A 14686-nucleotide genomic window follows, 5' to 3' on the forward strand; every position below is an offset into this window, starting at 1 on the left:
AGGGAGAGGCAAGCGGGCAGAGGGGGCAAACTGAAGGGGGCCAAGTGACTCCTGCAAGAACCTGAGGGGGTTCCTGGGGCTTCGGGAACTCTGAAATCTTACAGTTCCAATCCCACTCACAGAAAAGTCATCTGCTCATTCAAATAACACGAAGCTGTTTGATTGTTGTCTTTGTGGAAAATTACATGACTGTCATCAGCTGTTGCTTCTGGCAGTGCTTTCTGTTCTAATGTAAATACATGAGGTCACAGATTTAAAGAAACAGGCTGTGTTTACGTCCTGGTGAAGAATCCTCTCCAGCCATCCAGCTTGGACATGCAGGAATTACACTTGGGGAATCCTAAACCCTGGTTACCCATGAAAGCCTCAAAGTTGGGATGGTGTGTCGGGGGCGGGGGGTGCGCATTAGAAGTGCACCTCCCTTTGTGGGAGAATGTGCCTTTTTTTTTTTTTTAAAGATTTTTATTTTATTTATTTGACAGACAGAGATCACAAGTAGGCAGAGAGGCAGGCAGAGAGAGAGAGGGAAGCAGGCTCCCCGATGAGCAGAGAACCCAATTTGGGGCTCGAACCCAGGACCCTGAGATCATGACCTGAGCTGAAGGCAGAGGCTTTAGCTCACTGAGCCACCCAGGTGCCTTCCCGAGAAAGTGCTTTTTTAGTGCACTAGAGCTCCTGCCCAAGGCTGAAGAGGGAATCTGGGCACTGTTCTGACCTGTTCAGCCGTGAGGGCACTTGGATGCCCAGGGAGGCAACTTCTGTGCTGGGAGGTGTGTGGGGTGGTGGGGACAGAGACAGCATCTTTGGAATTTGGACAGAAACATGCCAGCATCAGCGTTCCTTGGAAAGGCTATGATCAGATCTTCATTTTCAACTTTTTAAAATCACGGTTCCTGAGTTGTTGGATCTTTCTGATTCCATTTGCTTTTTCGAAATAACTATTTATGCATGTATTTATAAAAAAAAATATTTCCACTGAGGATACTACAAAGATTTGATCGATCAAAGAAGGAAGCAGTGTCTTTTAAAACATAAGAAAGAAGGGCCCCCAAACAAGTTAATGATTAAAAATAGCTATAAAAGCACATAGAGACAAAATTGAAGCTGAGAGCTCATTGCAAATTGTACAAAGACTGGGAATGAGCAAAGGCTGATTTTAGTTCTTGATATAGATTAAGGTCGTGTATTAGCTTCTTTTCCAGAATGCTGGATTTTTTTAATCTGCCAGATTGTGGTGAGAGCAAGGATTGTAATCTGAAGGATATAAAAATGATGAAGTTACTTGAGTTACGATGACTAGACAATAAACAAGCAATGTTTATTTGGGGTAAGCCTCAGTGGTCTAATTTACGATTTTTGTCCAGTAGAAAATCCTTTGAAAGGACTTTATTATTTAAGCGCAAAATTTGAGAAAATTCTAGTATAAACTTTTCAGGAAATTTCTTTAAAACATAACCAAATACCTCTTGGTTAGATTAAGTAATATCAAGGATAAGAACAAGAGTGACCTATATAGTCTGTTATAGGAGACAGTTTTGTGAAGGGCATTCTATGTATATTTTTTTAAAGAATTTATTTATTTGAGAGAGAAAGTGTGCAAGACAGCACAATACTGGGGGAGAGTCAGAGGGAGAAGCAGACTCCCTGCTGAGCAAGGACCTCCCCGCTACTGTGGGGCTCAAACCCAGGACTCTGGGATCATGACATGAGCTGAAGGCAGAGCTTAACCGACAGAGCCCCCCAGCACCCCTGTGAGGGGCATTCTTGAAATACTTGCTACCTATGATTTGTCACTAGGTAAAGTCGACACCAGAGAGAACTTTTTACTTTATCTTTTAATGTTCGTAAATTATTTCCAAAAAGGGATTGATCATCTATCTCATATCTCTTCCCTACAGTTATTGGTATCAAATGTATCAAGAAACCACCTGTCTTCCTGTGACATTTGGCAAAACCCCGTGTACTGAGGGATTTAAATAAGACTATTCCTGCTCTCCAAGAACCGAAGTTCTATTAAAACGATTAATTTAGATATACATAGGAAGAGAAACACACACAAAAAAAAGAGTAAAAAAAGAGTAAACATTAAAAGTGCGGTTTTAGTTGTGAAGTGATGTTGCATGTGAACATATTACGGATGCTTGAACTAAGATTTTATATGGTGACCCCAAGCAAACTTTTGAACATCTCAACTAATTGAGGAATTATAGGAATGGAAAAGTTATACATGCACACAATTTTTCTATATCTCTATTTCTAAAATTTCTAGAAATATATGTGTGTGTATATGTATATATATGTGTGTGTGTGTGTGTGTGTGTGTGTGTGTGTGTGTACCTATATATATCTCTCTCTCCATAAAATTTGCCAGGCATGCATTTATGTGTATTGATGACCCTATATATCCTCCCTCTATTGACATCTTAGAACACAAATAACTAAATATAAGGAAGTTTCCAGGGGAGACCACCAACCACAAGACTTAGCCCCCATTCTGCATGCCATTTCCTCTTGCATTAGTGGAATGTAAGCTGGGACCCAATGGCACCGAATATGACCGTTCCAAGAGCAGGGCTGTAGGCAGGGTGCCCTGTGGGCTCTGCTTTGACAGCCTTTCCCTTGCTTGGGACTGGTGCTAGCAGATGTTCTTTTCTTCATGTCTCTGTGTCTCTGAAACAACTGTGTCTTCTTTCGTGGTCCCACCTCTATCTAGCTCAGCCCCCAACTCTGGCCCTCCAGAGTACACTCATCCTCTGGCACCCGACCACCCAGAGTGCTCCTTATCTTGGTGGCCCCAAGGACAATTCTTATGCAAATAGATACGGGTTTGAAAATCTTCTTAAAGATAGGAGGATGGATGTTTCACCAGTGGTTTCGATGAATCATTACAGGAGACCTGAGTAGTAAGTAGTATTCCCGTTTTATACTTAAGGAAAAGTAAGAAGCACCCAATAACGTTCAGAAAGCCACACAGCCGGCATGGGGTCGAGCCAGTATTCTGAATCAAGGCAAAGATTTCCCCCTGCTGCCTTATATATCAGAGACTGCCTTATAGAGTTGGCTTTTAAAATATATCTCTAGATAACTTGTATCTCCTATCAAAGAGGCCAGAGAATTAAAAAACAAAAAACAAAAAAAAACCAAAACAAAACCCACGAGGCAACAGAGATATATCTTCCTGGAACACTTAACAATATTTGTCCAAATCATCAATATGTGTTCCGTTGGATTCAAGATCCTGACGTTAAGAAGGTTAAGCTTCATGATACCTCTTTGTTTATATCTTTTCACACGTTGGACATTTCATGTGTAAGCGATGAAATGGCATGATTGTAGGGATCACAGGGAGACTCATCCCTGACTCATGGCCTCACTAACCGAACTGCGGGACCCAGCCTCCCAAGTCTCCCTCTTCCTTGGGTAACGGAAGTGTTTCTTGATCCCTTTGTTTCTTCCTGTACCTACTGACACAGCACTCTCACTGGACGCAGCCTCTCTCTTTAATATAGATGTCCCACACGTTGCCTGGGGACAGGGTCATAGGACAGTTTAGGGGACACCAGCCGCCGTTGAACTGGGAATCATCCCTACTATAAAATACAGTCTGTGGACTATGAAGACAATTCCATGTAAAGCAGGAACAGTATCCTCTACGGCTTTAGCTGCTATCCCAAACACTTCTCCCGTGAAGGTGGGTGGTTTTCTGCCTGGAAAAGCATGACATCACCATGGCCCTGTCTTGCAGCGTTTCAGCGCAGGAAGCCTGGCGTCCCCTCCACTTGATCCAGGCTTTGTTTCTTCCACAAGGGTCCTCGTGTGTAAGAATCTCGGGGGTCTGCTTTGATGCATTGCGGTTGCCTGAAGGACCCACAAAATAGGATCCTGTAGGGCCCGTTTTACACCAATAGCTCCCCCCTTGGTAGTAATAATTTCTAACTCAGGTATCGTTGTTTCCACGTTAAGAGACCTAGGAGATGGATACCAGGGTTAACGACGTATTGTGGATGTGGAAACAGAGGGGCAGGGATATTAAATAACTTGCCCGAGGTAACACAGCGAGTTAGTGCTGGCCGCTCGTTAGTGTAGGATTTTGAAACCAAGTTGTCTGACTCCACAGTCTATGTTCTTAACCACTGTCATCAAAAGTGCCATTTTACTTTAAAAGACTGCTCACCCAGGCTTTAGTCGGTAGAGCATCCAACTCTTGATTTGGACCCGGTCATGATCTCAGGGTTGTGAGATCAAGTCCAGCGTTGGGCTCTGCGCTCAGCAGACAGGGTCTCTCTCTTGCTCTCTCTCTGCCCCTCCCCGCTGCTTGCATTCTCTCTCTCTCTCTCTGTGAAATAAATCAATAAGTCTTTTTAAAAAAAACTAAAAAACTAAATAAATAAATAAATAAAAGTCTAGTCTCCCCCTAAGAGAAAATAGACAACAAAAAGGGGTGATCGGTATGCTCGCTGCAAGCCGGTGGAAGTTACATTTTCATCCCCCTCCATCTCTCTTTGGGTGTTAATTCTACTTGCTGGCCTTCAGTGAGAGTTGTCCGGACATTTCTGGAGAGTGATCGCTTTCCGGGCTTCACAGGAAACCTAAAAGCGTGTGTGCAAAAGTGCTGTCCGTCTTCAGAATATGGAAATCTCTTGCTTATAGCTCCTGCATTTGGACGTGGTTCCTTCCGTTGCCGCCCAGAGCACCGCTTCTGAATCATATGATGGAAGGCTCTGCTGCTTCTAGAACTGCACAATGGCCAAAACAGCAGCAGGAGCCGAAACCAAGCTACAAAGAGCTTTGCCACTAAAACCAGAGTCCGTTGCTTCTGCGGGTCTGTGGCCGTGCTGTTGGAAGAAACCAGGACTTGTATTTCTACATATTTTTCTTTAGGGGTAGAATCTTCTTTGTTGTTCCCATTCAGAATCAAAGTGCTGACCATGCTCATTTTGGCAGAGAACCTAGTTTTGAGATAAGGTTGGAAATGTTTGCCCCCAGCAATGTTGCTCGTGCCTTGAAAATATTTGCAGTGTGACTGCAAGCAATTGTGTGCGTAAGAAGATGGCTCAGCCCAGTGGGGACTAGGGCATGGGGGAAGGGACGGGCCAAGAACACTTTTATTTAAAACATACTCTGTCTCTGGAAAAAACAAACAAACAAAACCCCCAAAACCAAACCAAAACAAACCAAAACAAAAAACAACCACACAGAAATTCAAAAAATACGCAGTTTTTATTGGGAAAGCGAGGACAAAGGAAATCAAATCTATTTGTTTAGGAAGAATAGGGAGCTGTGTCTTTCTTTATGATAAAAGTGTATTATTTAAATGTCAAAACTGCTCAGGTCCATTAGGTCTTAGCTCTTTTTTTTTTTTTTTAAGATTTTATTTATTTATTTGACAGAGAGAGAGATCACAAGTAGGCAGAGAGGCAGGCAGAGAGAGAGAGGAGGAAGCAGGCTCCCCACCGAGCAGAGAGCCCGATGCAGGGCTTGATCCCAGGACCCCAAGATCATGACCTGAGCCCAAGGCAGAGGCTTAACCCACTGAGCCACCCAGGCACCCCGGCCTTAGCTCTTTTTACATAAAATGTTAAAAGTAAAAACTCCGGAACATTTGCTTACCGATCATTTAGAGTCTTTATATTAAGGAAAAGAAAAAAAAAAATTTTTTAGATCTTTAAAATAGTGGTTTCCCAAAGTAATGAAAACAAAAAAGTGCTTACCATGGATAGATGTTGTTTCAAAATACTTTATTTTTACTAACCAGTCTAATCCTCAAAACAGGAATGTGAGGTAGGTATGATTATTATCCTGGGGAAACTGAGGAACCAGGAGATAAGAAATTTGCTCAGGATCTGGTAGCTTGTGTCGCCAGGGCTGGGACTGAGATCCACGCCATCTGGCCTGAGAACTACTGCCCAGCACTTAGGGTTCTCACAGACTGCAGTGTGGACAGATCTAAGGGAGATGAGGACATGGACGGTGATGATAGCAGGGTAAGAAGACATTATTTATCAAATGCCTGGTCATAGATCACCATGTTTTCATAGGCTGCCCCTACCACAGCTCCATGGGTAAGTGACATTATGCCCACTTTACAGATTAGTAAACCGAAGCTTAGTGAGGGACAGTGATTTGCACCATGACTCACAGCTCTCATGGGGCAGAATCAACATTGTAGCCTGGATCTGTCTGCCTCTAACATGTGCTCTTAATCACCAGCTACTTTGTCTCTACCTCACTTGTTAGTTATCCTGTTAGAATGTTCTTATGTAGTAATACGGAACAGTACATAATCAGTCTCCTCATTAAGTGATCAGGCTGTACAGCCCCTAGTGGGATAGGGTGGGGGGAAGGTGGTTGGAAGAGAAAACCATATTAGCCTTAGCCTTTCCTGCCCTCTTTTCCCAGCTTCCAAGTCCAATCTCCTAAGAGAAGAAAACCATCCTCTCCATAGACATTTCTCTAAAAAACACCATTATGAGATCTGACTGGTTGGTTTGGCTTGGAGCACTTCCCTCGCCCCGGGAGAGTTGCGTGACGGCTGTGTGTGGATATGCACGACCCTTAGTGAGAACTGATGCCTGCACTGGTCAGCAGACCGACAAGTGAACAGGAGACTGTTTCTTCATGCCCCTCAAGGAGAATTTTCTTGTCCAACTCATGTGTTTGAGTCATAACATTTCCTTTTCTATCCTCTCCATCTCCAAATAGTGATGAGCAGAGTTCCCACATGGCTTAAACATACTATATACATGTAGTTTTGCACATGAGCACCCCCTGGGATTCGAAGCATTCTGTGTCTGTCTGTCTCAAATTCCCTTCTCCCCTCCCCCATGGGTTTTTTCCCCCCATTAGGCAAATGGAAGGCCCATGCCACCTGTTAGCATTACATCATTGGCTCCCCAGAACACAGTTGCACCAAAGGCCTTAAACAAAGTAGTTCTTCTTGTATTGTTTGTACTCAAAGAGCTGATATCATGCCAACTGATGTCATTGTATGTCTTTGTGTAACTGCTATGGCAACTGGGCAGGTGGGGAGCCTCCAGCTGATGTCATGGGGAAAGGAGGTGTAGAGACAGAATTTTAAAAAGCTGTATGCTGCTTTTTTCTGTGTGTGGGTTTTTTTTGGCATGCATTTTTTAAAAAAACTAGCTGCTTTTAAGACAAATTACAGCTTGAGTACCCTAAATAAGAATAGACAAAAGCCCCCCTCCACCCCTTAGAGACTTCTTTTGAATTTATTTTGTTGGTCTTTCCTCTCATATGAAAAAGTGTAACCACTGCCCTTTTCTTAAGGAAAAAAAAAAAAAGTGAATTAGGTTCCCATCACAGAATCAGTGTGAATTGTTTACATGGATTTTATGGAGGCAAAGCTGAGCGGATTTTAAAATAACTCTTCATAGTCTTTTTCATGGGGTTTGTAATGGTGATGGTGGGTCATTTCAATTTTTTTTTTAGAAAGTAGTCACTACTGAAGTCTTTCTGGTTTTCCATTTCTTCTCTCTACTTTAAAAATAATCTCTTAGGGCACAGGCAAACTTTTTAATCATGATTTCATAGCAGAGTAAACTAGTCATATGTAAAGGCAGAGTTTAATTCTGGAAATCCATTATAACGAATTTGTAGGTCCTGTTTTTCTTTTCAAAAAGCAAAGATAGGTTTTGGCACTTACCGATGAATGAACTGAGTGACCTTAACATTACCCTCTTTGAATGATCTTTGTGCCACCACTGGACCTTAATGAAAATAGGACTTGCCGGGTTGTCACGCCTAGCTGGCTGTGTACTGGGCAAGCACAGCCTTGAGACTTGGTCTACGTTATAGTCTGGAGCTCCTGCTGTAGATACCAAAGATGAGACTTGAAATGGGGAAGGCATAAGTTGCGTTCAGAAACCACTGGACAGATAAACTTCCTGTCTGTTTCAGCACAACCGTATCCTGTACCAGCTCTGTGTTTCTGGCCTTATCTCCTAAAACTATCAGAGGGCATACATGTTGTGTTCTGGAGGCTTTTAGGTTTTAGGCGAGCTCTAACTTCCCCTTCCTTTCAAAGGGAAGGCCAGGGTATGTAGTTGTTTGATGAGAATTAGAGCCCATTCGGGGGGAATAATATCAACTCAGATTTATATGTACATTGTGTCATTTGAACCTCCTGATAATCCTTTGGGCTTCTGCATGTGTATGATACACCTAACAAACGTTAAAGGAAAAAGTTAAACAAACTGTGACCCATAAATTTCCTACCTTAAACAAGTGCTCTTTTTGGCATGGTCTTTTAGTTTTTGATCACGAGTATGGTGAATGTTTTTGAATTGCCTTTGTTTCATTTAACATTACATATAGAAACATTTTCTTTGTTTCCATATTCCTTTCACAATGTTTAATGGCTACATAATATTCCATTGGATGAATGTTATAACTTTTCATTAAAAAATTTTTTTAAAGTTTTTATTTTTTTATTTGACAGACAGAGATCACAAGTAGGCAGAGAGGCAGGCAGAAAGAGAGGAAGGGAAACAGGCTCCCGGCTGAGCAGAGAGCTCTATGCGGGGCTTGATCCCAGGACCCTGGGATCATGACCTGAGCGGAAGACAGAGGCTTTAAGCCACTGAGCCACCCAGGTGCCCCTACAACCTTTCATTTTTTAAGATTTGTTTTTGTCCTTGGCCTTTTCTGTAAAACAGATAATGCTATAGTAAACCTCTTTTTACATCTAGCTGGATATTTTGGGATCACTTTCTTAAGCTCTGTTCCTCAAAGCCCTGCTGGACTTGTTCATGGGGTGGTTTGCACACTTTGCCTGTATTCATTAAGTCCAGACTCCCAGTCACACTAAAAGGTAGATGCTATTACCCTCATTTTATAGATGGGGAACCACAAGCGCAGAGAGAGAAATTAACTTGCCTAAGTCACAGAGCCAAGAAGTTGTGTTCCTGGGACTATAGCCAAGGTAATCTGGGTCTTCCAAGGTCCCTGTCCATAGCCACTCTTCCGTATTGGGAGCTGACTTGTCTTTCTGGGCGAGGTCAGCTTATGGAAGAGTGCAAGACGTGCCTACCGTGCCCACGGAGGTTGGCCATGCTTTCCCTGGCTCCCAAAGTACAAGGTTCTATGTAGGCCGCTGAGCATATGGCACCTTGAGGCAGGTCAAATCTGCTGCTGATAAAATTGCCTGGTGCTGCAGATGAACTCTTTCCAGGGGAACGTGCCACAGTTTGTGTAAAGAGCCACATTGTGACAGTACCACATGCGGTGAGATTCTCTGAAGCTTGTCCTGGATCTCCAAACGGCCTTGCATTTTTGTTCTGATCTTATTTTTTTAAAAACGTACCTCTGCAAGAATGCACTTCCTGTCTCTGGGGACAGTGGCATTTTCTGCATCCCTGAAGTTCTAGGGATGGTCATTGTCACTTTCTGTGTGTTTGCTCCAGGTGGACTTAGCAGTTTCAGGCAGAACCATGAAAACCTCTGTGACAACTCCCTCCAGCTCCAGGAGTGCCGGGAGGTGGGGGGCGGCGCGTCTGCAGCCCCGAGCAAGCTACCTCAGTCCATCCCCACCACCCCTGACATCGAGAATGCGGAGCTGACGCCCATCTTGCCTTTCCTGTTCCTCGGCAATGAGCAGGACGCTCAGGACCTGGACACCATGCAGCGGCTGAACATCGGCTACGTCATCAACGTCACCACTCACCTGCCCCTCTACCACTACGAGAAAGGCCTGTTCAACTACAAGAGGCTGCCGGCCACTGACAGCAACAAGCAGAACCTGAGGCAGTACTTTGAAGAGGCTTTTGAGTTCATCGGTAACTATCTCCCAAGGGGACTTCTCGCCTTCCACCTTCCTTGCCCCTCCGGCTTTTGCTTTGATATCAAGCCCAAGGTTTATGCCCGCGTTGCCAAAAAGCCGCTCTGAGGTGTTTTCAGGCTTTGCCACCTGGTGTGGCCAAAGTGCTCTTTTCAGTCACGGCCCGTTGAACGAGTGCATGGGAGCCCCTGGGATGGGTTTAAAGAAACAGTGATTCCGTTTGGTGGGGAAATCCACGTCCCTCTACTTCTCAATGAAAAGATGGTAGGGATGCGCATGGATATGTTCTGTCCCAGAATTGCAAAAGAAGTAATGGAGAGGAAAGCCCTGGGAGGCCAGAGCTGGTACGGTGGCTCTCTGGTCTACCACGTCTGCCAGCGCCTTGCAAGAGGTAAAATACAGTGAAGACAATACCACTTCCACACTTGCCCATTCTTCCCTTACCTGGGGCTGAATTCATCTGCACTTGGGATAGCTTCTTTATGGGAGGTTGAGGCAAAGGGGGCATTTGCTGAAAGGCTGCTTCTAAAGAATGTTTTGCAGTAGAACAGTGCTGTCGAGAACATCTTTACATGTCACATCAGCACAGGGGAGACAGGAGTGGAGGGCTGAGTTGTTTCTCCCTTTCTCTTGCTTTGTCTCACTTCTTAAACACAGGGTAGCAGAAGGGTGTGAATGTGAGCATTAGCGAGATGGTACTAGATTTCATAAGACTTGCCCCGAAGTCCGAAAGACCGGGTTGTGTAGCCTGAGTAGTTCCCGAGGGGTGGAATTCTAACAACGGTAGACTTTAATCTCCAGAAGGAAGTAAACACCAGCCTAACCCTAATCCTAACTTTAATTTTTGCGGCTTCTATAGCCTTGAACTGTTTTAAGACTCAAATTATCATTTGGGGGGACACCTGGGCACCTAGCAGATGCTCCACAGTTTTTTTTTTTTTTTTTTAAAGTGACTCCAACCTTCATTACCACAAAAAGGTGATCCACTACTTTTCCTAAATATTGTAGCAGGTTGTTACTGGCCTCTGTCCCAGGAAAAGTGCACTCACGTTTGGTCCTCCTTTATCAAGAAAAACAAAACAAAACCTTGGGTCTGGTGGATTTGCCGTAGAGTTGGCAGTTCTGGTCTCGTGACCCAGCTGTTTTCCCGGCTAATTATGCCTTCCATGCAGGACCATGGACTCTTCAGTCTGGAAGGATAGTCTGGGTGGTCACTGAACTCAGAAAAATATAGTGACTTCTCCAAGATTGTAAGAATTGTAGTGTCGGAGAAGGGAGCAGAATACAAGGCTCTTGACTCCAAGGCAGGGGCCTTTCTGTAATACGCTGGGGCAGTGTTCCCAATGCTCTGTTAGTTCCTGAATGGCGACTAACTAATTTGTGGATGCAAAGACACCTCAGATTCTTTATTAATTATATTCGAATCAAACTTTGAGCCCCGAGGAAGAACTATTTGTCACTGAGTAGATGAGGAGCTTTCTGGTTGATATATGATGTTATGACTGCAATTTTATCTGACTTAATTCCAGCTGGGGAAGTTAAGAGATTGTTTTCCATTTAATGAGTAGCATCAGACATGCTTGTCCCAACAGGATTTCAAGCAAGGCCCCTGCATTCCTCATACGCTATTCAGGCTTATCTGATTTTTTTAAAAGGAAAAGAAAACAAGTAACAAAGAGCATTTAACCTGAAGAACAATTTGGCATCACAGCCTGTATAGGCACAATGTTATTTTTGTTGTTATATCATTAGATAAACTGAAATCGTATGGTCTAGCTTTAGGGAAAGCAGCAGTTTTTGCAACCATGATGACATTTACTGAGAGTCTAATACAAACTAAGCAGAGTGTATGTTTAGGATTTAACTCTGCCCATTTATTTATTCCTGAATTGGATGATATTATTCCCACATTCCCTGAGCCCTGTTAATGAATATTCCTCCCATTGTGTAGACAGGGGGGTTGAAGCTCTGGGCAGTCAGGTGACTCACACTGGGTTACTCATCTAGCGTGTAGTGGAACCGGTGGTCAAACCTAGCACTTTGCAGCACATAGTGGAGGTCAATGAATAGTGTGTGCTCAAGAGAAGAAATTGCAAAAGGGAAATACTTTCTTCAGATACTTTTATCTATGAGAAGTAAGCTTAATTCACAGATTTTTAAGATGGAATTTTGCATGATGTTTGTTTTCTCAGTCCGCTGCTGGGTAGCCAGTAGAACTAGTTTAAGTTAGGGGCACCTGGCTGGCTCAGTTGGAAGAGCATGCAGCTCTTGATCTCTGGGTCATGAGTTCGAGCCCTGCATGGGGTGTAGAGATTACTTAAGTAAATAAATAAGCTAAAAAAAAAAAAAAAAGTGGTTTAAGTTAGATCACTCCTCCTCACTCCTGTCCCGTACTCTTCATCTACTTGATTTTCCTTCAGGGACGCTTTCTTTGGGACGCCTTTTGGTCTAGAAGTGTCATTAAGAATCCGTTTAGGCAGTGCCCGTAAGCTATCCCCTTGACCTTCTAATGTATCTGAAAACTGACGAAGTCTTGCTGCTTTCAATTGCAATGATTTCTGGGCCATCATTAGAATTCCTCCATCTTTGTCATCACCGCCATGTTGGAAGAGAACACGGGGAGGCAGGGGGGTTGGACAGTTCAGGGCAGGTGATGCCTTGTGCCTGAGTGCTCCAAGTCTTGAACAACATAGGCTTTTACGGTAAGAAGCTGAAATAGCTGCTTTCTCGTTGGGTTTTATTTCTCAAACCACAGAGTTTAGTAAAACTGAAATCCTTATCTATTTAATACCAGTTCCTGTACAGAACGATTCTATAATGTAAAGAAAGAAATGTTTTTTTTTTTTTTCTTCCTCTATCACAGTGGGGAGAGACATTGTTAACAACACTAGTTTTGATAAACCACACAACCTAGTGATCAGAATTAACATCCTTTATCAAAAGGGTCTACTTAATCTGTGGCTCACTTCGCAGGCAAGTTAACTGTGTTGTAACTCTGGCTGCCATAAGTGACCACCACCCGTGCAGTGAACTGTTACTAGGAATGATTCCTTCCCCTCGTCTTCTCTTTAAGTGGAGAAATGTAAATTCGTATTCATGCTAATATTGCTTTTAGCCAGTTCTGGAGGTTGCAACATAAGTCCATACAATTATACTTAAATTATACATAAATTATACTTCGTTTAAAAGCCATTTTAATTTATTTATTCTTTACTCTTTACAAAAGAGAACGTTGTCAAGTCTGGATGAAAGCTAATCTTTCTTTTTCCATATCTTTCTTCCTTCCTGCACCTCTTGGCTTTCTCTCTTTTCCCAGAGGAAGCTCACCAGTGTGGGAAAGGGCTTCTCATCCATTGCCAAGCCGGGGTGTCCCGTTCTGCCACCATCGTCATCGCATACTTGATGAAGCACACTCGGATGACCATGACTGATGCCTATAAATTTGTCAAAGGCAAACGACCAATTATTTCCCCAAACCTTAACTTCATGGGGCAATTACTGGAGTTTGAGGAAGACCTGAACAATGGTGTGACACCGCGAATCCTTACACCAAAGCTGATGGGCGTGGAAACGGTTGTCTGACAAAAGTCTGGATGGAAAGGATTACTCGTCTCCGTTAAGAGACAAAGAGAAAGAAGGATGGAGTCTTTTTTTCCTTTTTCTTTCTTTCTTCTTTTTTTTTTCCTTTTTTTTTTTTTTTTTTTTTAGATGGGGGTCAAGTTTGTGAATGGAAACAAAACTTGTTTAAAAACTTTTTATTTTTCACAAGTGTGAGAAGAAATTATCTTTTGATGCCGTTGAGATTTCCTTCCCTCGAACTGATAAAGCAGGGAGGCTAGAGCTAGAGTAATTTTTTAAAGCCAACAATAAAAATATAATAAAACTCATTTCTTCCCCCCTTTTCCTTTTAAGCTATTTGTAGAGTTTATGATTAAATAGTCTGTGCAGGTTCATAGACCGAAGAAACTACAACTTAAACAAATTAAAAAGAACCAAAAGTAAGAGACAGAAAAGACATTGAATCACAAAGGCCCGAGAGCTGCCTGGGCCATCCACACAGGAAAAAAACCCCAACCAAACCAAGCCCTGTAGTACTCACTGGTGCAAAGAGAAAATCAGGGCAGCTTAAGTGGTCTAAGAACCCTTCACATTCTTAAAGAGACAAAAGATACTGTTGATTTTGTGTGTTTCATACTCTGGATTATTTTCCCCCCTTCTTTGGGTTTAAGAGATTTTTTTTTTTTTTTTTTTTAATAGCGAGGAAATGACCATTATACCATATGCCTTCACTGGCTTCTTGTGCAATAATATGGTGTTTTGAGTGTGCAAACAAGTTAGAGCTGGCAGTCGATAATAGACAAATAGTGCAAATTTGCCAGCTTGGAGATAGAAAGGAATTCAATAAAAATCAATTACTTTCCTTCCCACCTTTTTCCTTTATTTTTTTTTTTTTGATTTGATTCTGGTTACAGTGCCATAAACCTTGTTACATATGTATATCAGAATGTAAAAAAAAAAAACAAAAAAAAGACAAAAATTTATTTAAAAATATTTTTCGCAAAAAAAAAACTTGATGTGTTTCTGTTGATTGTGTAAAAATTTATTTTCATTATATAAATGAAACTCATTTTGGGACGTGTCTTTTTTCCTCCTCTTTAACTCAACTCAGGTTCAAGCATCTCTTACCTCTGGTAACTTGTACATGTAACATACTTGGAAATACACACGTTTATGTAAGGGGAAAGAGAGATGAGGAAGGGAAAATATTTTCTGTTCTCAGTGCGACGCAGAGAGAATTAGCAAGGAAACCAAAGGGCTCAGGTAATCAATCTGCCTGGTTATCATCCCCTCTGTTCTCATAGATCTCTCCCCTCTTCTGCAAATGCAATT

The 14686-nt window shown here is 42.6% G+C and overlaps 1 protein-coding gene across 1 annotated transcript in view; it reads left to right on the forward strand.

Moving 5' to 3' along the window:
* DUSP10 (dual specificity phosphatase 10) overlaps positions 1 to 14422 on the forward strand; it is a 39565-nt gene extending 25143 nt beyond the window's left edge. Inside the window, exons 3-4 of the mRNA XM_080824295.1 lie at positions 9423 to 9794; positions 13113 to 14422. Of these exons, the coding sequence (XP_080680421.1) occupies positions 9423 to 9794; positions 13113 to 13378 (638 nt within the window). The 3' untranslated portion in view covers positions 13379 to 14422. The remainder of the gene's footprint in view (positions 1 to 9422; positions 9795 to 13112) is intronic.
* Positions 14423 to 14686: the final 264 nt, after the last annotated feature.

This window comes from Martes martes (genome assembly GCF_963455335.1).
Source record: "Martes martes genome assembly, chromosome: 15".
NCBI lineage: Eukaryota > Metazoa > Chordata > Mammalia > Carnivora > Mustelidae > Martes > Martes martes.